Genomic DNA, 23,774 nt, shown 5'->3' on the forward strand with positions numbered 1-23,774 from the left:
GGCAACGAGAACAAAATTATTTTGTCCAAGTGCCCTTGTGAACAAGCAAGTTCTCGCAGAGTATGTAACAAGGTTTAGCAGTCATTGGGGGGGCGTGGAAATCTGCCAAAGGTCAGTAACGGGGCTTTAAATGGTTCATAAAAAACTAAATCATCCCTTTAAAAAGGAATAAAATGGTAGCCAATGTCCAAAATAATAATAAAAAAAAACTGGAGAAAAACACTAGAAAAGACAATAAAGACAGTCTGGCTACTTGGAGGGAAAATAGAAATTAAATGAAAAATACTTTATTTATCCCAGAGATAAAATTAAAGAAATGAAGAATGGGGGGGAGGGGATTAAAAAAAAAAGTTCAGGATAGTCGACTTGCTGAATGCCAGAATGATCCTAAAATGTACTTTAATTTTTGCAGGTGAACCGAATTTGATTTTCTCTAAATGTTTTTAATGCAGCTCTTAAACATTTAAGTAGTAATTGCACGTGTTCTCTAACAAGGTAATTAACCACTAAAGACCCAGAAGTGTCTGAACCATGAATGACAGCTTGTATCTAAAGTCCTCTTCATCTTACTGTTCATGGCTTGAGACCACACCAAACACATTGAGACGATGTTTTTATGCAGAGGTATACTCACTATTGTTTCAATAGATTTTCTGAAATGAATAGTCATAATTCTTACATGAAGCATTAACTTTTTCATTTTCTGTACATTCCACCCAAAAGTTGAGTATTATAATTTCTTATTAGTGTATGTTTGAGTCTATTTGAACCACTTAAAAAATCCAAGGAGTTACTTCACATAAGTCCAGTAATGTTTAAGCTCACGGTGCCAGCAACTACTTTCCCTCCGCAGACAACACTGATCTAAATCCCAGTTAATAAAACTGATATAAAGATGGATGGAAATTCAACAAGTTTCTGTTCACCGTTGACCAAAACGCAGCTCGTTTGAATCTGAGCAGATGGTATCACTTCTTCCGGTGCAAAATTTTTTTAGTTCACTGATATTTTTTTCTCTCTTTGCCCAAATCTGGAACAAGACCGGAAAATAAACGGACTCTTATCCATAACAGATTATGATCTAGAAGCAGGAGTAACATCTAATCTAATGCAACTGAAATCATTTCATTCAGCATCTTGGACGACTTCTCTTACATTGGACAATGCCTCTTCCTGAACAACTTTTTTAAATAATCTTAAAGTTTAACAGAAAAGTTAATGAGAACAGACTAATATGCAGCAACATTTGGCTGGAGGAGGCCTCTCCTCATCATCATGCTGGACACGAGCTTCTTCACTAGAGGACACACAGAGGACGGACAACAGAGATAAAAAAAAAAAAAGAGACATGCTGGTCCAAACACATAATGCCCTGGATTTTTATTTCATTTTGTGACAATTCAAGAGGATTTTTTCCCATGTGTGGTGGAAGGGTCTACAAAAAAAAAAAAAAAAGTCATGAATCAAATTGGGCCACTGGAATGGGCATTGGGACTGTGGTACAGACAAAGAAAAACTACAAGTAGCCTTGTTCAGTACCAAACTCTTCACAGAAGAGAGCATTTTTTTTATTTTATTGTTTTATTTTTTCCCAAATGAAGGCACCCGATAACGTGGTTCATGGCCTTTCAGCCTTCAGGTTTTTAAAAGTAGAGAAAACGGTCTTTAATTTTTATTCAATTCATACATGTTTTCTTATTTATATAGAAGCTGGAATGATAAATGTCAGTTACTGCATTTTTATTCCCTTATAGTTTTTTTTCTTTTTATATTTTGATCAACAAGTAACAAAATAATGAAGTATTTCATGAGGGAATTAGGTGGGGGAAAAAAAAAAAACATACAAAAATATTTTTCAAAAAATGTAAAAGATGTGGGGACAAAAAAAAAAGCAGCATCAATTAAAAAAACAAAACAAAAAGAAAACAAAACAAGAAATTCTATAGTGCTTAGGTACGTCAGAAGCAGCAAAGTCTTCTGGGAAGTTTTTATCCCCATTGTTTTGTTACTTGTCTCAGGAATAATATGTATGGAAGAGCTCTGTGGAGACTGATTAACCCACTGACAAACTGATGCCGACTAAAAAACAAATTCACACCGGTCTCCGTCTGCTGCCCTGCGCCTGAACGTTCAACACACTGAAAAGAACGGAAAACAAAAAAACAAACAAAAAAAACAAAAACAAAGGGGCGAGGGGAGTTAGCTAAACACTGACTAGCTAAACACTGACTACAGCATGGGGAACCGTGAGGGTGTGTATCACCAGAGAAACAAACAAAAACAAAAAAGGTGGGAGGGGGGGTAGTAAAAAATAAAAAAAACAAACAAAAAAACAAGACTTTGTAAACACGGCACAATAAATAGATCTAACAGCAGGTTCGGCACCATGCGTGATGACACATTTCTGTGGTACAGCTTTCATTCCTCATACTCGCACCAGTTGCAGTTTGTCGTTTTCTTTTTAATTTTTTTCTTTTTTTTTTATATTTTGAGTGCAAAACATCACAAATGAACAATTCTGTATTCAAGTAATGTTATATACAAGAATGGGAGGGGGGTGGGAAAGGGGGTGGGTTTACAAATATGCAGTACTGTACATATAATTGCCATATTAAGAATTTACAGACGATCTCTTATTAACAGTAACAAACAGGGAAACGGGGTAGAGAGAAAAAAAAAATGTATGAGACGAGCATTGCAATTAAGTCCCAAAACTGTTGCCATGGAAACCCAGCCTTGCTCATTCAGCCACCACTTGCATTCATGACTAACGAATGATGCATAGCACCTAAAGAAAAAAAAAAAGAAAAAAAAAGGTAATAAAAAAATAAAAATGAAGCATGAGTCAAGCTGCCCCCGAGCTGTGGACCAGAGGCTACGTGACCTCCATGGCCACTGTGTTCTCTGATAGACTGTTCAGTGCTGGCTTGTCTTGTTCGTGATTCTCTCTGAGAACAAAAAAGAAAAAGAAAAACAACATTAGCAGGACACTGACAACCATAAATTGTTTATCAAAGAAGGAACTGAAGCATGTACATAAAAAAAAAAAAGCTACACTATCAGATGGGAATACATTTCAGATTGTTTTTGGTGCAGAATGGAGACTAAAACAAGCTCAATTTACTATTGCACATCCATTTTTGTGAAATAACTAATTCACTAAACCTCCATTTTAAATAAACTAGTTTATATGAACATCTAGCCGCTACAGAGCCTCATTATTATCTGGAGTTTGTTTCCACCTCTGAATCTAAAAGTCAGCCACAGTTTTGCAGCACCGGTTTAGGTTTGAATGATTTCAGCACCTTGTTAGCTGAGAAAACAACACTAAGAAACCTACATGGAAGTAGTATACACACTGCGACACACTGATTATTTACTGGACTCTCCTGACATGCCTCAGGCAAGAGACCCAAAATAAGCTTAAACAATAAATAACATTAACACTTGTTTAAAACTATATTTCAGTTATAATAAAGATGAGTTTTCCCGACACATTTAGGAAAATTATTTCCCAACATAGATTTGAGTCAATTAAGCTGTGATGTGCAACACCACAGATTTTCTTTCTGGTTCTATACCAAGTTAAGATCAGGCTGGTATCGACGACTCTGAACTGAAACTTCGGACAACAACGACGTGTTTAGAAAAATCCAGATTTAAAAAGATCAGTGCTTCAAGTTATAGCTTCGCAGCGATGCTACACGACATCAACCGCTCCACCACTGTACTCACGTCAAAGATAAACTACAAATTTACCCCAAATGACTAAAAATATCAATATTTTAATGAGAGTATTGATTTTTCAACATAAATATCTGATATTGGAAGTATCAATATTTCTCCATTAATCTGCTGTTCGCACCATTCTCCTCACCTGGGCACCATGTCCAGCGGAGACGCCGAGGCCGTAGCGACCTTGGGTTTCTGACAGTTGGCGTTTGCTGCGTGGGCGAGCTTTAAGGCGGATGTCGACATGGTGGTGCTCAGCGTCCGGGGGGCGTGGATGCGCTTACCGGTGGGAACGCCCAGACGAAGGCTGTTGTTTCCCAGCAGGACCTGAGTGGTGGCGGTGTTAGTGGTAGTGGCGTTGGCAGGGTGGGCGGTGCCGTTGTTGTTACCGGTAGCGGAGCTGGAGGTGGTGGTGGTGCAGGGGTGGAGCAAGGCAGACGCCTGGGTAGTGGTGAGAGGAGCCGGGGCGGCAGGGGATGGGGATGCTGTGCTCGAGAGGTTCAAGCCCTTGTAGACACCTGAGGAGGGTGGAGCAGTAGGTGACGGGAGAGAGTTAAAGATGTGAGGTTTAAACTTCATTAAATAAATATTCTGGTAGAAAGTTAAAGCGCGGTGAACTCTGACAACTAAAGTACTTAAAAGTTTTGAAAAACATGAAATTCCTTTAAAAAGCATCTGCTGTAAACGTTTCCACAGAAATTCGTCTGTCTTAGAACTGCGAAGCAGAAGGTCGTCCATGAGGATTATTCACTTCTGTTCAACAGAATAAAGAAAATAAATAAAAAAAAGGGATACCAGAAGAAAAAGTCCTACACAGATTATCTATTGATTTAGGTTGTATCAGTTTATCTTTGACGGCCAGACCTCCGATGCCGTTTCAGCTGCAGAATAAGTCCTCTTTTGTCACTTTCCTGGGTAATCTACACAATCTTGCTGCCTGAAATGGCAGCTGTTACAGGTGGGATGGAGTCGTTGCAGGTTTTGTTCAGACGTCTTTGATCTGCTCTGAAACCTGTAATTATTTTACCCTTATTAGTTGAATCACGACTAAAACACTGGGGTAAAAAGTGATTTTAAATTAAGAGCTCTGAGTAAAAAGATGTGCTTTTAGAGTAGAAACAGATTGTTTTTAGAGGCAAAATTTCAGTCAATGAGTAAACATGGATACAAGGACCACCCCGAGATTTGTTTTGCTTATGAGAAGATAAGCTTCATAAAATTTAACAGAGCCTTCTGGCCCCACGCGTGGCTGCGGAGCGAGTTGCCGTACCTGAGGGGACGATGCCATTGACTCCGCTTCCCAGGGGAGGCTCATCCTTGGATTTTAGAGCCAAGATTTGGTCGGCGGTGACAAGGGCCGAGGCGGCAAACTGAGCACTGGCCTGGTCCAACCTGTTCACCTGGATCTGTTGGGAGGGGGAGGGGGGTTACTTTAATAACATTGATCAAACAGACACATCCGTCTGCTGCTGCTTTGCTGAGCTAGATACTGGCCTGTGTGCTGTTGGCAGTGCTGTTGGCTTGCTGCTGCAGCTGGACTTGTTCCAGCTGGCATTTGTGCATCAGGGCCAACTGCTCCTGATGCTGCTGGTACTGTTCAGCTGTCAAAGCTGAGGAGGACAAAAGTCTGGTTACTAATCTCGGAATGTGGGTACACATTAAATACAAAAACAGCCACTAGATCTGAAAACTAACCATTTTCCACCTGGATACACGGAGCCAAACTCCTTTCATTTGTCAAAGCAAAACAGAACATTTTCTGACACCAAGTTCTTAAAGAAATAAAGGTGGCAAACATTAAATTTTTTTATTTACACATTTGTGGGTCTGTTGGCAAGTTTGGTTGGAAATTGTTTTTTTAATATCCTTAAAAACATTGGACACTTGGGCTCTCTGGTCTAAAAACAGAACGTTTACTGCATGTTGTTCTCTCTTCATGGAAAGACGCATTCATGCTAAGTCTGGTTCTGCCAACAGGTCCTTATTAACCTGGGAGGGGAAAGCCTGTTGGAATTAGGTAAAATTGTTTTCCCTTTCCTTATGATCCATTAAAAAGGTGGATCACGGGCCATGTCCCTATGAACAATGTCACACCGAAAAACAGCACCTAAAAGCCATTTAAGCTTGGTGTGAATGTCAGTCTTTTGTGCTGCTCCAGACGAAGCAGAACCAGAATATAAACGTTAAAACGAAGATAAACTAGTATGAATGGAAATATACTCTGAATGCTATTAAATAAAATGTAAACAACACTTTTATAGTGCATTGCTTCAATCTTCCAGCAGCGCTGAACACTCATGCAAAAAAAGCATCTAAATGATCCACACCCACTCAATATGTTGGGCTAGATAAGGCAGTTGGTCTGGCAGAGAGCAAAACCAAATCAAGAAGCATCATCTCACCAGAAAGCTGCTTCCAGCAGAATGTGTTTATATAAAAATCAACATTACCTGAAAAACAGCATCAACTTTCAAAATCTTTTGCACATAAAGGAAAAAAAAAAAATCAAATATCTATTGAACAAAATTTCACATTGAACATACTGGCCATCCCAGAATTTAACAGGTGGAATTATGAGAAAATAAATGACCAGGTTAGAGGAAAAAAAATGTTTTCCAAGTGGGACGAAAACACTGTCTAACTGTGTGTTATTTAGCATAGATAACAAGTTCTCCAGTCTTTATACACAAGCCGTCCATTGATTGCAAAGTCTATTCTCACATTTCAAGGTATTAAGTGACTTTCTGCTTCGGTGCAATATTGATTTACTTTTTCCCTGCATAGCTTTAAGCTCTCCATTTCACAATATCCCAGATTCCTCATCAGTCTCTGCTTGCCTCAAAGTCACAGCTAGTCCTCTGGAAACATCTCCATCTGGAAGTCACTGTGTGCCAATCTCTCTCAGCCTGACGTTTTCCTATTTAATTCAAAATAATACTAATAAAACACTGCTTACACTAACTGCAGACTAAAGCCACCACTGTGACAGCCATGTTTGCTTTCTTGGAAGAATTTTTATTATATTTGTGTCTTTTTGTCTGTCTCTATTTTTTTTTTTTTTTTTTTTTTTTTGCTAGGAAGAAATCAATAGCCGGCTGTTTTTCATGCACATCAAAACAAGGTTCATAACATCAAGACAAGCAACGTCCAATTGCACGACCTGTGGCATTTAGTCTGTGTGCTTGCTGCACGCCTCTGTCACCAACGAATCCAGTGCACCCCCACAAATTTATCCATCAGATCCAGCTTTAACACCTTGGGGATTAACTGAGGTGAGGAGGTGAAAACTATGCAACAGCTGGATCAAATGAACAAATAACTTTCACAATGAAGCTGCACATAATTAAGTCTTGCTCATGATAACACTCCAAATAAGGAAAAAAAAAGAAGAAAGCAATTTAACTCGAGTATCCAGTATGACCAACCCGTACTCCGAGTTCAGAGCGTTTTAACCTTCTGTGGTATCGAGTATAATTAGCAGTTTTTCACTAATTTTGATATTTACTTTATATTTCACCTAAAAAAAAAAAAAACTTTGTTTTTTTCTTGGCATCATTATTTTCATTACAACCTCATGTGTGATTTTACTGCATTAACACACTCAGCACCTAAAATATCACAAAAAAACATCAAATCCCAGTAAGAAAAAGTTAGAAAACCACAATTATGTTCAACAAATCACATTTATAGTTTATATAACTAAGTTATATGACCAATTTCAAGAAATAATGTACACACTTAGCCAACAACGTATACACAACAACCATTTACATCAAATTCAGCATCGCCTCAGGCAGTTTTGAACTTATTACACTAAATTATTTTCAACAACACACCAACAGGAGAGGGGATGTAATGAGTTTGGTGGGTTTTTTTTTTTTTCTTTCTTGCAGACATTTTTCTTAGAACCACCTGGTTTTTCCTGTTCAGACTCAGACTGTCTCGCTGCTACATCATAGTAAATCGGTGCGTCCATTGACTCCAGAGGGTCAAGGTCAGCTCATTGCCTCTTATCACTTCAACATAATCTTAGTACTGGTGTAATTTGTAATTGAGTGTAAAACAGCAAACACAGAACTGGTTTTTCTTTGCATACAACAACATGGGAAGCTCACCATCTGGACAAAACATAAATGCCTTCACACCATCATCACTGAGGAATTACATTTTTTCTAAAACGAAGAAACCAACCAATTAAACAAGATCAAAGCCGAAAGAAATGCGGTGCTAGGTGTTGTGTGTGTGTGCACGCTTCCTGCTTGCAATGAAAATTTTACCGACATCACAACAACACAGCCTGACAGAAGATATTCACACTGATACTTACCAACAACGGGCGCGGGTGCAGGGACGACCCTCGCCGGGCGTTGGGATCCGAAGGGCTGTCCCCCAGCTGAGGCAGAGAGCGGGCGCTTCAGGCCTCGGCTCAACCTCCTAAACAGAGGGTGGGCATTGTCCAGCTCATGTAGTGGTAGTGTCCGTGGTCTAAAGTGCCTCCATCGGCATGACTTTATATTCAACAGTATCTGACTGAGGTCCGTGGAGGAGGGAGGACAAAGGGGAACAGAAGAGTTGAAAGAAGAGGAACTTATGTCCGAGGTATTCGTTTCTGAGGTACTGGCAAACTTGTCGGTGGCCGGTGAGCGCGAAGTAGCTGAAGGAGGAGGAGAAGCTGGAAGAGGCAGGTCGAGCATTTCCGGATCCAGTCCATGGAAAACGTCGTCATAGTCTGTGCGTGCCCTGTCGAGTAACACCCTGACAGACAGAGGACAAGGTCAGACTCTCGTAAGTAAAACTTGGACTTCAACTATTTATTACACTGACTTGGTTACTGGTAAAGAAAATATAACAGCATGACATGAGCTAGCTGCAAGGTAGGGCCACAGAAGTACTGACAATTAGCTATAAACAAGGAAAGGGGGCCAACTAACCTGCCGCCTCGTCCCACGCGCCGCCGAGCCATGCCCAGGCATCGGCGTGGCACGGTGAGCGTGGTGAGACTGTAGCGAAAGCGATCTTCTGCCAAACCACCTTCCCAGGGACCACACCACGGCCAACTACCCACCCGATCCTGACGAGCCTGGACACAGACATGTCACCTTTTTATTGAGACACTTGTGGATTTTCCTCAGAATATCTCAACTCCTTCAAGGAAAGAATGACCTTAGACTTCAACTTGTAAAACCAATCATATTTAAGGTTAAAAGAAAAACAACAGGGCTGTACTGCCTCAGGAAATATCTCTTACTACATGAATTCACTTCAAGAAATAATGCAAGCACCTTTAAACTCCCCGTGATAATCATACTTTACTACAGACCATTAAACTTCATCAAAAACTGAGGATGACCAAAAGATTGTGGTGTTCCTTACAGCATAGTACTGGCAGCCTGCCTTCCTGCGGAAAGCATAGGCACCATCTGGGTCGTTCTCCTCCTCCGCTTCTGAAGAGCCTGAGTGCAGCTGTGGATACAAGAAATCATAGTTCAGTCCAAGTTTTAGGATTTACGTTCACCATGTGGTTCTGAATGGGACAACGACATTGATTTCATCACCTTTAACGTCCCTCCACTTGTGGACATATGGAGGTTTCGGGGAGACTGCATTGCAGTAATTGCCAAATGATGCTGCCAGCATGTGTAGTGTGATTTGTTGCTTTGTATTAAACTTGACAAGCTACTAAATTCCCATCTATAGGCATTCTGGAAGCTGTCAGGCAACAAGCATCCAGGGAAATATAATCTGTGAAGTTGTATTCCCTTTGTCATGTCAGAGTCGCACAACTGCAGCAGTCTTAGTTTTGGGAAGAATAAAACATTCTCTCTGTAATCCCATATAACCAGCTACCCATCATTTGCTGTCAGAATAAAACAGGTGTTACTTTATTGAAAAAGCACTTGTCTCAATGTGGGGACTGGGCACAATATACTGGGGATAATAAAAGATAAATAAACACCAGATCATTCAAATGAACATTAACAATGTTCTTTGCATCAACACCTGCTGGCGCTTGTGTACCTGAGGGAAGGGCTCGTCATCTGAGCTGGGGAAATCGTACTGGTTCAGGTCCTTGGCGTTGAAGACAGCAGGACCTGGATGGTGGGGGGCGCCTGATGACAAAGGCAGCACCTTCTGCTTCTTCTCATACTTCCTCTTCTGCCGGGGAATTTCCGTCTTCTCGGGCTAGAATAAGAGAGACAAGTGAGGACACAGCAGAGGACGCCTTTATTAAATTTCATGTAGCGCATTTCCCTTTAACAGCATTTACTTTCCAAAATATCTCATTTTCCACCTGTTTATCTTAAATTTCAACAAGCTAAAATATTAGTGTTCAAAAATTCACCAAGACAAAAACAGTCTCATTAACATAACACACACACAGAGGCCAATCTTCACACTTTAAAAGGAGTTTTGGTCCAAGTAGTGGTCTCACCTTGGACTTGTCTTTGGGGTCCATGTGGTCCTGATGTCGGTATTGGTTTGTGAGAGGGACCAGGGGAATGATCTGCGGCCTCACCAGCGCCCGTTCAGCCAGAACCTCTGCCATCACTTCTCCACCATAGTCTGACATGACATTTCTGGAAGAAACAGAGCACGTGTCAGTCCAAACTGATCATGACAGCAGCTTCGTACCACTCAAACTGCATAAAAAAAAAAAAGTCAAATAAAAATCATCCAACAAAAGAAAAACCATTTGTAACTGCAGTAACTCATCGTTTACCTTCAGAGAATCCCCTCTACCAACTGGTTTTTGTTTTATTCCCGTCGTGATGTTTAGTGCGTGCAGCCCTGCAGGCAGACGTACCTCTTTTCAAAAATCTCCAATGTGAGGTGCAGCAGCTCTCTCTTGCTCTTCTCCCTCCTCTTAATCATTTCCAGGATGGTGACAGCTCGGCTCAGATCCCTGCGAAGCTTCAGCATCTTCTCGTAGGACGCCTCATCGTTCTTACGGTTCTGGATGTTGAAGGAAAAGTTTCAAATAAAAGCAACACGTTAACCAGCTGACTTCACACGCAGCGTTCGTGTTTTCACACAGAATTACACTATAAATCAAAAGAGTTTTAAATAAAAGAAAATTAAAAAGTGGTTCATGTAAAATTGGGAAAATATTCATTTTGAGAAGCTGAAAAGTGAAGTCTGGAAGTGAAGTCAGACATCATAACATGCAGAGTCACCCCCCTTGTGAGGAAGCAACGATGGCAGCAGTTTAAAGGTCTTTCTGTCAGCGGATCTGGCTGAAGACATTGTGGACTTTGACATGAGGTTCTTCTTCTTTCTGCCATAATTCTAATTCTCTTTAGCCAAGTTAGAGGCAGCTTGGCTTTTCTAGTGGCATCATTTCTAAGAATGAAGGAAATCTCTATGCATTTCATTAAACAGCTACTCAGTTTTTGAGCTTGTGAAAATAGAGATGCTCTTTAATGTGACAAAACCTTTACTTTTGTCTTTAATATGCATTTTCCTTTTATTTGCCTCATTGCTTTTACTTTAAAGTGTTACTACAACTACACTGTCATGGTTTACAGGGAGAAAAACTAATTTAGCATCTGCCTGATTTGACCAGCTTCTTCAGACAAAAAAAGTTCTACAGAGTCAGTTTTCCACAGCTGGAATTATTCCTAAAATCCTAAAACTCCATTTTAGTGCAGGAAAATTATCTTGAGTAGTATTTTTTCATTTAATATTATGAAGAATCTGGATTTATCCAACTATTTTAGTGATTCTGCCACATTAAATCACCAAATCACAGCAGAATGCGGCTTGTGGAAAAAGGGCCTAGAAGCAGACTGGATTTCACACTTCAGCCTCAACTCCCTCTATTTGGACAGACAACATTAGTAATAATCTGCACTGACAGACATTTTACTGGCGCACACGTCTTAACAAGTGGATAACATGCTCTTGGTGAATGTTAATGGTGATGGGCAGCATTCTTCTATAAGCTCGTCATGCTCAGGTACTGAGCATTGTTTCAGTCTATGTCATGGCTCAGGCATGTAAAGTGTTTACAGCAAAGCAAGCTCTGGCCGAGCGCCACAAAGACAGTGAAATTTAATTACTGTGTGAAATTTGTGGATGAAGGAGGAAGAGTGTGCTGTGACAAAAAAAAAAAAAAAATAAAAAAAAAAAAGAGTACCAGCAACAAGCTACAAGAATGTCGGTTGTCTTCTATTGAAGTCGATTTGAAACATAACACAAAACAACTTCTGAATGACCCCTTTTTTTATTTAAACGAAGAAAACAAAGTTTAACCAACTAAAATCACATTTCAGCAACGATCATACAAGAAGTCTAACAAAAGTTTGCAATTTGAACCGGAGCTGCTTATAAATGACAAAACAAACCAAGGGAGACCGACCTTCCTTGTCTGCATCTTCTCGGTGCGCCGCCGGAAGGCCACGTAGGGGTCACCGGTGCTGGAGCCGTCTCGCTTCTCCTGCTTGACGCTGGGGATGAGACAGTTTGCTTTGCTGTTTTTCCTTTTGCGGCTCCAGAAGTCGAAAACCTCCTTGATGAGCTCATCGTCCTCCTTCAGCAGCAGTTTGGCTTCGGGAAGACTCACGAGCTGAGCAGCAACAACAGGAGTCACATTTTAATAAACTTCTTTTTGGCTAAACTTTTCGCTACACCTGCTAAAGGAGGGACGGAGACGAGCAGTACCAACCTGCTGTCCGCTGCCTTTCTCCAAGCGGTCAATCATCTCTTCAAACTGCAGGCAGCTGATCTCCATCTTTTTTTTCAGCTTGTTGATGAACGCCTCATCTTCTGAGTCCAGGTCGTAGTCTGGCTGCTCTGTGTCCAAGCTGAAAGCTGCAAGCCAGAGTAAATTTTCAGTCTCACAGGGGTGGTGGCATTACATCCCATATAACACTATGAACTATAGCAGCAACTAAACCTAAATTTCAGTATTATCCCTCAAACCAAAGCATAATTTTGTCAAGCAGACAGTTATGGACAGATTGTTTATTTTTGTACTACTGGCTGTACTACTACACAAGTTTATTTTCAAATACAAATACCAACAATTTGGCTGTCAAAGCCAGTCTGTAGCTCCAGCACCAATTCTTTACATTCAGTGTTTTCAGTATCAGTCTGCATTCTTTATCTAATATACATTATAGATCTACATATACATTATGTGACTGTCACATAAATATACAAGTATTTCATTAACACTGCAACACAGCTTGATTTAACAACCAGAGAGGAAATCTTTTTATTTTAAATCCTTCGTTTTGAGTCGTTTTCTTTGGAGTATGGCCACATTGTTTTTACTAAATACAGACAGATGGTGCAACGCGTCTCCTCTGCTAACAGGCTTCAGTTTTGTTTCTGTTCCAAGGATGTAAATGACAGAATGAGGTGAAAGCGAGAAGACAGACAGCAGAGGGAAACTAAGAACAGAGAAAATCCTCACTGAATACAGAGTGCAGGACGACTGAGAACCTTCACATCCATATTTTTACACAGTTTGGATCTGGATTTTGGCCGAGCACGATTCACACGTACATGTGATCTAATTTCTACACACAGCAATTCTAAAGCATATTTTATCACGAGCTGCATCACAAACAAATGCTCCTAATTTCCTCCCAGATTTTTTCAAGCGTACCCAAACTGCCGCTGCCTCCTCCCTCAACCAATGATAAAGCGCCGTTACAACACGTGATTCAATGGAGGAACCCCGTCTGCGGTTGTGTGTTTGGAAAAAGGGGGCGAGAGTTGAAGCGGAGGAAAGTCTGCGGTAAAGAGGTTAAAATGGATGGCGATGAAAACACAAATGGTAGTGGCGAGTCACTCTCACCTGAACTGAATTCGTACCCAAAAAATGTTCGCATTCGGCAGCAGTGTGGAAGTAATTTGGATTTGGATTGTACAGGCTTTTGGTTTTATTTGTTTAATGATTAATGTTTTATAGACAAGAACTAATAGGCTGTTAGTTCCAGGTACAATGAGTGCAATAAGGTAATTTTAAAAAGGTTTTTTAATAAACTCTGAACCAGTCCGGCCCTCAACTTGTTCCAGTTTTTTTCTTTTTGGCCCGCTGTGTATTTGATTTTGACACCCCTGCTCTAAAACATTTTGTGAAAAAAATCATGCAAGAGAATTGTGATCTTAATTCTAATCAAAATAATCGTGATTCACATTTTCTCCAGAATCGTGCAGCCTTACCAAGCACAAATCGGGTTTGGCATGAAAACTCGCACAATGAGGAGAAATAGATGGGAAATCTTGAAGGCTGTATAAACATCCACATTTCAGCAAATTTAAACTTCTACTCAAACCCAAGAGCCTATGTCTTAATTCAGTTGAGAATAATCAAGAGTTTGGAAGGTTCTGTTTACTATATAGCTAAACACAAGCTGCATAAAATAACAGCAGTTTCTTATGCAGTGAAGTTTCACTACTTCTGTTATGATAGGCTGCAATAAAACATTTTGCTGCAGTTCTTTTCAGCAGAAAACATAGAACAAAGACCCAACAACACACGAGTGTGACAGAGCTTTCAGAGTTCAGTCCAACCAGGAGCTGCTGGACATCACAGTGTAGATGATCAGGCTTAATTACACCAGGTTTATTCTTTCAGATAACTAAGGAAAGGATGACTGCAGCTAATGAACAGTCAACATCTGGTGCTTATCCAGATAGTTACATCCATCTGCATTGAACCGTTGTCTCTAGTAGGGCTGCAACTAATGACTATTCTGACAGTCGATTAGTCACCGACTATTAAAACAACAAGTCGACCAATCTGATTGTTATCTCATGATTATTATAAATGGCTCTTATTTTACTTTCAGCTTTGAAATCTTGCATGAGGTTGTTATGCAAGTCCGCCGTGCCTCCTCTTTAGCTGATCGAGCATTGCAGACGTCCGTTTTACAAATCTCACATGCATTTAATTTATTTTGTAAGTTTAATGTGAAGTTATCTCAGACTTTTGATGTCCTTTGCCGCCATTTTGCTCCCTGGTCCACCACCATATTTTTCCCCTGGCGGACTTTATTCCACACGTGCAACTCTCAGCAGAGATAAGAAAAGACGACAATGTCTCCCTCTGTAGTTTTTTTTTTTCCTTTGCGCATGTTCATTGTGCAACTCTCAGCAGAGATAGGGAAGAAGACGATGTCTCACTCTGTAGGCTTTTTTTTTTTTTTTTGGGCCAACAGTCGACGAGTAAATAAATTTTTATTGTCGACATCGACTAATCGTTGCAGCCCAAGTCTCTAGTCAGTTGAATGACATTTAAAACAATAATGAATCCATTCCCAGCAATGATGCTGGGCTCCCAAAGCCACATAGCATTTGATCTGCCATCAGTGAGCAGTCTGACCCAACTATTCAACTCAAGAGGTAAAAACTGATCAGACGGACGCTTATTAATTCAGCCTTAGATGGAGTTTGGATTAGATGTTTTTTTTTCTTCATATCAAACTGCTTCAAATCCACAAACTTCTCCAACCCTAAAAAAGATGCTCAAAAGCTCACAGGTAGCATCTTTTGTTAAAATTTATCTGCATTATATCTCTGAGCAAGAACACCACCGGAATCAAATTAAACTAGCTGCCATCCAGCATGTACAGCTACTGTATTTACACTGCAGAAGATGTGCAGCTCAAAGCATTTGCTGCATCAGCTTTAAAATGAAAAGCTCACTTTTAATTAAAGCATGCCTTTCTCATCTCAAAGATGTCAACTGAGTGCAGTGAATGGGATACATGGTTACTGGTGAGTGGAACAGCAAACCAACAGGTCAGCTTCAATCATAAAATTCAGTATCTTTTCACAGATACCTAAATCCACCAACACCAAGGGCAAAAAATAAAGATCTAAGCTGGATTTTCTACACATCTCAAACTGTCAAACCCTCTTAGAAAAGCCTGAAATCAATCTGACAGTTTCTGACAGGACCAAACATTTGTCATTCCAGCTTTCAACGGATAGCAGCGTCTGCGCTTGGGGTATAGCAAATTGCTTTTCTTTGAGAAACAATCGTGGCAACCACTTGTGACAGACATGTTACTGAGCTAAGCAATCTAGCAAACTCATTTCCTCTGATATTACAGAACTATGTAATCTCACAAACTCATTTAGTTTGGCAAACATGACAACTCGAGAAGTTAACAAAACATGTGCCAGATTACATTAAACAGGTGAACAGCTGCCAGAAAAACAACACACTACTCCACCAAATAAAGATCAAGCCAGCAACAGTATCATTTTATAACCCTCAATATGCTGTGCCATGACAATCAGCTCTATTGCTCTTAATAAACCATTTTAAGATACATTTAAAAACCACTCCAGCAGAGCCTGACGAAATCAGCTGAAGTCACTAATCTGCTCCATTACACTCATTTTAATCTGCTTTCAGGACAGCACGCTCATTCATCCACAGAACAAAGTCCACTCACGCTGTATGTGAATTAGCTGCTTTGGCATCTTGTAGTCCCCAGGGTAGAGGGAGTCATAGTAGGTGATGTTGCTCTCTGCCTCAGGAACCGGGATGACCATGTTATCCCGCTTCTCGCCATAGACCTGCTGCGCTGAGATGGCCCGCTGGAGATGATGTTCCTGTAGAAAAGGAAAAAAGGACATAAGAAAACTGGACCAAGTAAGGATCTACTGTCTGGCCACATTACTTAGAACACACCGAGTGTTTGTCTTAGACTGTCTGAAACTGAGTATTATGGATGTCCATCAGGTTTTGTATTTCATGTCAGAAGATTCTGTTTTGGGTCCAAATCACTTCATTTTATATTATCCTCAAACTTCCTCCTAAACAGCTACATTTACAGGAACACATTTTTCTTTTATCCGATTGAAATCAATCAGATTAGAGATTCCAGCTGAGATGTTTACATGGACGCTAGATGAGATTGTTTTCCTGTACAACTTGTTTCATGCCTACTAAAAAAATCTTTAATCTTTAACTACACTCCCCACTTTTTGCGTAACTCCACCCTGCTGCAGCCAATTTCCATGTCTTTCCTAAATCTCATCCAACCTTCCAAGTGGTTCCAGCATGTGCAGAAAGAACAAGCACCACAGAAACCATCACAATGAGTGCATACGTAGTTATATTTTACTGTTGATTAAATCATGAAAATATTGAAAACCAGTGGTTCCCAACCTGGGGTCCAGAAATGTTTGCAAATGAGAACTTGTTTGCAAATGAGAACTGGTTCTCAAACATTTTTACCTGGTTAAATAAAGGTTAAATAAAATAAAAAAAAATGTATGCAAATTATGCATTTTTTTTCTGATTGGACTTTCAATTGGATCAAAAGCTTTCCATGTAAATGAAGCTAATGTTTCTGTTATCCAGATACACTTAGTAGCTTCACTAGCCGTGTTTAAATGCATAAACTCTCTCCAAAATTGAGTTACAAGCCTTTTCAGACCTGCACTGTTTACATGAGCCTTAAAAAGCTTTTCCGATTACAATGCTTGTCTACAGGAATCACGTGTTTGAATGGAATGAAAAATTTTAACATGAGCAGAATTGTCAAAACTTTTCAGAATCAACAGCAGAAGAAACTGATTTCTAACATAAAAACACCAATGCATGTGCATTTACTGCCGCCTAACCCAATCTGATTCACTAAATCTAATTTTATCTAATCTTCGTCTAATTTATTGGTCCCCCTTAATTTAAAATAATTTTATCTCAAGCATGTATTTCTATCGCATATAAGTTGTAATTTGGCCCCTGATTTAGGTTAAGTGTTGCATTACGTGATGTTGATGTACCAGTAATGTAATAAGCATGTGCATTTCTACCAAAATTCTGAATATGCATTTCCATGCACGTATAACCCAACCCGCACAATCAGAATGAAATTTTGATCCAAATCAGATCAAAACTTCCCGACAAGTATTTAAGTGAAACATTTTTATTTCCATGAGGCTTTTAATCCGAATTCTTGCATAGCTATGGCCTGACCAACATAAAAACAAGCCCATCACTGCTCCTCACTTCAATCAACATTTTCAGCCCGTCATTCCAATCATTTGGTTGAAAATTGCTCAATTTGAGGAACATTTCATTATTAAAAATGCTGCAAAGAACGGAACTATAATCACACAAGACCAAATGACTTCAGCTTCAACGTCTTCAGATCTCAACTACTTCATGATAAAGCTCCCAGGTATTTTTAATCTAACTGAGGCATACTGCTGGGCTCAACTTTCTCGTTTCATTTTCACCACATCACTGAACACATGGGGGAAATTAAAACTTCAAATTCAAGCGTTACACTTAATCAATAAAGCCGATGTCTGAACAATGCTGCAGTTACTGATCTCAATCTGTCCCATTTTATTTAGAAAACAAGCTAAAATGAGAATTATTGCTTTGTGAATTCTGCTGGAATAAAGTCAAGTAAATTTGATGAAAAATCCTTCTCATACGACTTAAGAGGTTCAAGAGTACAGGGAAATACACACCAGCACACCAACTTCAACCAAGTCAGATAAAAATGTTTTTACTCTGAGCAATGGGGACTCAAGTAGTATAAAACACAGGAATAACTGATCATTTTAAATGAAAGACGCCGTTCAGCTCACGAAAACCACTTACTCTCAGACTATATCAAACTTGTCCATCTTCATTCTTTTAAATAAACTTCTTTTGGTTTAAATTATTTTTTTAAAAGGTCCAAATAGGAGACAAAGACGTTGGGTGGAAACCTGAACTACCTTCCCTTCCAACTGTCATCTACAGAACATATACACGGAGGAAACCTGACAGTGTTTTGTGCCCCGAAATGTTTTGTCATGTATCCTCATCTACCTGCCACCTGCTTGATAAATGCCTGTCACTGCCAAACTGTGAGAGGGTATATGCATGAGGGATGATGAATAGACTGTAGGGCTGCATAACTGGTTTACTAAAGGGCAGCTTGTCAGGAGTAGAGGAACTGTTAGGCCAAGCTGGGCACGGAGCCACTGGCAGGAAGTCTGTCAACGAGGCAGCATGCTACAAGTCTTGTACAGAGGCTCTCAGGAGAGAAGGTGTGCTCCAATTGTTTATCCTGAGGCAGTGAGGCCAGGGCGGTGGTGTTATTTTGATCTACCGAAGGCAGGCTGAGTCAGTGAATGACTCAGACAGGTGCTGTAAATGAGTTTAAGGGTGTTACCGTAACCGCTTTGTTATGAAAACTGATCACTGCCAAAAACAACCCTTAATGTATAGATGGGTTACAGGTACAAAGAGGAACTGAACAGCCTCATTTACACATCCATTAGAAAAACCTCTGCACACCATGTCCGTGTTACGCTAATGTTCATGCATCAGTGTTTGTTAGCTCCACTTTTCCTTGAAAGATTGATTGCCAAAACAAATTCCACTGCAGACTGGGTGTGTAAATGCCTTAAAACCAACAACTACGAAACTTCATTTCATTGACACCACCTGCCGTCAACCATGCAACTAAATCCTGTCACTGCTTTATTGTCAAATAATATGACCCACATTCTACGCTCAACTAGCTTTACATCTCATTCTTTCAACATTTGGACCACAAATCTGTGGCTGGCTTTGTAGTTGCTGCTACGGCTGGCATTACAAACAGCAGCTCAGCTTCTGTCTTGCTTTGGTAATAGAAGTCAGCTCTGTATCCAGACATCAAAATACTATGATAGTAGGACATTGTGACTTTGTCATTCAGAATTCCTAAATTAAAAAAAACAAAGCATTTATACGTTTATAAAGTCTGTTTCTATTTTCAACATCTTAAAGTGTGGATGTGCATGTTAGTGATGCAACTTTGTGTCTTTACCACTGTTCTGAGATTTTGGCTTTCAGAGGCTTGGACTCAACATCAGTCTATCTATTGAAATCTATTATTCATGGGAAGCTTTAAAAAATAAATAAATAAATAAAACTGTTGCTGACTTAATATCCCTATTTGACCCATTTTCCTACACAAGCGATAAGAAAGGAACTATGAGATAAAAACAGTTGAGCCTTGCACTGAGCTTCAACAAGACAAATGCACATGAATTAGGCCAAACATTAAAATAATCGTTCCACGTGAGACGCCATTTCCATGCTGTTCAGAACCATACAACTGAGTATTCTTATGCATTAACTTGACGTTTAGGCTTGGGTTAGTAATGAATTAAAAACTACTGCTAATTTTAGTGCAGTCTAGTAGCTTGGTCATCTTGTCATTACAAAGTTTTACCTCAGATTAAACATCAAATGGTGTATTAATCCCAACTGCCCGTGAAGCCACATAACGGCCAGAAAACAAAACAAAAAAAAAAAACAAAACACATAAAACAGGAAAATAATAAACAACACTCTTGACTTACAGCAAGATGAACACAAAACAATCTCTCCCCTCAGCACAATAATTCAAGCTTTGCAAAAGCTACAGGGTTTTTAAACGGAGGGTCCTTGACACCTTCTCCAAGCCTGGAAGATAAAAATCCTGAGACCCACCAAATTCACATTTGTCCACAGTATCTGTCTTTACATATCTGTCTTTTAAAAAAATGGCCTCCATTTTGGCTAGCACGTTGTATGGAAAAATAATCATTAACATAATTTTAAATGTTAGATTCGAGACGTCAGGACTCTGTTCTGTTTGTGTCACATTTTATTCATGGTACACCTCCATGACAGAGGTTGAAAAGATCCTTAAAATCAGGGAAACTTAGCAGGGAGATAGTTTTCAGAGGATTAAAGTCCAGAGAGAGAGGGAAAGGATTAGACAGAAAAGGGTGAAAGTTCAGATGAGGAAGAACAAGATGAGGATGGCTAAGATGCAGAGCCAGACGTGGGCCGTCGTCCTTCGTGGGCCAAAAACAAACACGTAGGGTTTGTAAGTTGTAAAAACCAGAAAAAAAAAGTAAAATAAAAATGGAAGCATAGCATTTAGAGATGTTGACCATGGACTAGATCAACACTACTTAATTTGTTTTTAACTTAATGAAAGAATACATGTAAAAAGCAGTGTTTGTCTGCATCTCCAAAAAGCCTGCTTGCTTCAAGAAATACCAGCTACGATGAACTAGAATAACAAAAGGTTTCATTTGAATGTTAAATATTCATGTTTTAAATTGTTTTTGTATTTAACTAATGTTTAATCTGATTTTGGATAATTTATTCATTTAATAAATGTTTTGTATTTGGGAACAAGGAAATCCTTTTTGCAATTTGTTTTAAAAAAAACAAAAAAAAAGAAAACAAAACAATCTCAACACTTAAATTTATCATAGAAAAGAATATTTTATTTTTTTTCTCCTCTGGGTCTCAGGAGCACCTTCTGGGATTTCAAGTTTTTGTGTGCGACCTTGACACTACATTTAGAAAACAAAAATCTTCAGACTAACATGCTTAAGTCTTGGGAAAAGTAGACTTTACATCCAGAACAGCAGGTTTGCTTTTGTTTTTTTGTTTGTGGCATCTTCTGATCTGTACTTAATTTGACCATTTCACACTTAATTTATTAACATAATTTAGGGCTAACCTATTCCACTATATACACCTACGTTGTTGTATTTATACTTTTAGAGCCATGCCTAAACTCTACTCTGAAAATTAAGCTTGTCTCAACATAAAAAGAGGGGACAAGCATCAGAGGAGGCCCATGTGCAGAGCTGTAAAGCTCATATTTAACCCGTCTGTATCATCTGGTGTGACGTCTTCTGCCCTCTTGCTCTTGCACAACCTTCATGTTCCCACATGATTCCCATTGAATCACTCCTCAAGTAAACACTGCAAACATTATTAGCTTCTTCTGGGGCTCTCCACAATAAGTTAAAATTCATAAAGCCAAAATCAGCCTGGAGGAAAAACACGTCAGCTGCCAAACCCAGTCAAGCAATACGTTTGTTTACTTAACCGGCCGTGGCCATTTGCCTGATGATAAATAGACTCAGATTGAGGTGAACAGTCACAATACAGAGCATTAGTCTCCCTTTCTCACATACACACATGGGATTCCCGAAATAGCTTTCTAAAATGACCACATCGATCACCGTCAAGTGTGCTGAGCAAGCCAGAGCCGCCTCCAGCTTCTCCAGTCTCCCCTTTGACAGCTACTGTCTCAGACATTGTAAATGCCATTTAGCATGATGGACAGCTGCAGGGGACCGTCTGGTAAGACTGCCGAGTGGGAAGATATAATATTTAACTCAAAGGTGCAAAGCAGGGTGGGAAACCATTGGCAGACTTGTAAATTAGGACTCTAGAAGGTTCAGCAAATGCTCACGATTACACAATAATATAATTTCATTCATCATACTTAGAAGTCATTACAGCTTTGATTTATTACAAAGGAAAACTTGGTGCAGAGTTTAATTCAGGAACCAGTCTGCAGGCTGGTGTAATTTCTCCCACAGCACACATGTTAATGTCGATGCGAAATTCTCAGCGGTGAAAGGCGAGTGGGGAAATGGTCGACATGCTTTCAATTTCACAGCATGTAGGCGACGGAGACTTCGGACAGGTGACGTGCCCCACATTCCCACCCAGCAAGAACCTGGTGGCCCGCCAGAACGCATCCATGTCTGTGTGTGTTAGTGCAAGAACTGTGTCTGGCAGTGAGGCAAACACAGCAGATGCTTGTGGGTTCCCCCCGGGGCCACAGACACTGACCTCGCTTTCAACCAAACGTAAACACAAGACAAAGTGTCTGACCCAAAACAAACAAGCTGCACGTGCTGCTGGAATTTCACCCATGCTGACTCAGGTTTAGCCACACTACACTCACATACACCGCGTGCAAGTCACAAAACCACATGCTGGACTGAGATATGCTTTTTATAATTAAGAAAAAAAAATTTTAATTAAAAAAAGCAAGCCCGGCAGCAGCAGAGACAGCAAGGCTCTAGTCTTGCACTCGCTGAACAGCTCAGTGAGCAGGAAGGATTGAACTTACAAGATGCTCTGCGGTCTGAGCCCAGCAGCTCGCTGATAAAAGCTTTCTATTAGCCCAGAGTCAGGAAGTACGGAACACCACACGCTCACCCTGCAGACCACTCATCACCCACAGGGTTGTCGTTGTGGTTGAGGCGGTGGCAAGTGAAACGCGCAAAAGCTGATGCTTTCTGAAAACACTTTCTTCAAAATAAAATCGACTTTTCGCTTTGTGGGTCAAGTGCATCTGCAGAAAAGTCCCACGCTGCTGCACGTGTGGATCAATACGCTTCCCAGTGGAGGCCTGCAAAACATAAATATGTGCACTCACGGCACGAGCGTGAGCAACAGTACCTGACAAGTAGGGCTAAAAACATACTTAGAAATAAAGTCTGACACAGATATTCATAAGAGACAATGGTTGGCACACAGCAGGCGGTGGCCGGGGCCCATATCTTTATAATTTAAATGTTACATAATCAAAAACTCCAGCTGAGCTGACTGCAGACTTTGATGTGACAGCACTCCCCACCACACACACACTTTCCCGCCACCCGTGCCTTCTCCACAGGGCCACGTGCCACTGGTCTGCCAGCACGCTGAGCCATCTGACACACTGAACCCCTGACACCAAGCCTTCAAAAGACCGGCTGCAGTGTATTTCCAGTGCATTACAAAGAAAAGTGTTCACCCAGCACACACGCATACCCCCTCCTCTACAGTGATATTCACCCATTTACTCACCCTTGTGGTAAAAAAAAAAAGTAGTCACGACTGCTGGCTCAGCAGCAAAGAAAACCCCAAGGTTTTTAACAAATAAATAATTGAGCAAAATAATGGAAAAACTAATTTCCACATAGTATGTCTAGTTTACAAATACACCTGGATAACAAGAAATAGATTTTAATCTCTGCCTCACAATGCAAACACTTTTTCTCTGTATACACACCTTTTCATATAAAAAAACAACACAGCAAAATGACATGGATGTTAGCAACAGCCCAACTGCTTCTCTGTAAAAGCACCTCATCCACCTCTAGTGACTCGCAATGGAAAGTAAACAGTTTAAGGGAAATCCCTTCTGGTAAATGGGAGATTAAATGATGTACTTATCTGACAGCTGCACAAGCCCGATACTAACTCTACCATATTTACTGTTCAAATAGTG

The 23,774-nt window shown here is 40.1% G+C and overlaps 1 protein-coding gene across 4 annotated transcripts in view; it reads right to left on the bottom strand.

Annotated features, from left to right (window-relative positions):
- Positions 1-1,365: 1,365 nt before the first annotated feature.
- Positions 1,366-23,774, bottom strand: part of LOC121644520 (enhancer of polycomb homolog 1-like) — a 29,628-nt gene continuing 7,219 nt past the window's right edge. For 2 of the 4 annotated variants that reach the window (XM_041992521.1, XM_041992519.1), the window contains 13 exons: positions 16,149-16,308; positions 12,398-12,543; positions 12,092-12,298; positions 10,538-10,686; positions 10,166-10,310; positions 9,751-9,915; positions 9,106-9,195; positions 8,664-8,812; positions 8,060-8,487; positions 5,227-5,342; positions 5,003-5,138; positions 3,878-4,250; positions 1,366-2,948 (listed from right to left, as the gene is read on the bottom strand). In XM_041992521.1, the coding sequence (XP_041848455.1) occupies positions 2,876-2,948; positions 3,878-4,250; positions 5,003-5,138; positions 5,227-5,342; positions 8,060-8,487; positions 8,664-8,812; positions 9,106-9,195; positions 9,751-9,915; positions 10,166-10,310; positions 10,538-10,686; positions 12,092-12,298; positions 12,398-12,543; positions 16,149-16,248 (2,277 nt within the window). In that variant the 5' untranslated portion in view covers positions 16,249-16,308 and the 3' untranslated portion in view covers positions 1,366-2,875. The other 2 variants (XM_041992520.1, XM_041992522.1) reach the window with 2 other exon arrangements.

Source organism: Melanotaenia boesemani, chromosome 8 (genome assembly GCF_017639745.1).
Source record: "Melanotaenia boesemani isolate fMelBoe1 chromosome 8, fMelBoe1.pri, whole genome shotgun sequence".
Lineage (NCBI taxonomy): Eukaryota > Metazoa > Chordata > Actinopteri > Atheriniformes > Melanotaeniidae > Melanotaenia > Melanotaenia boesemani.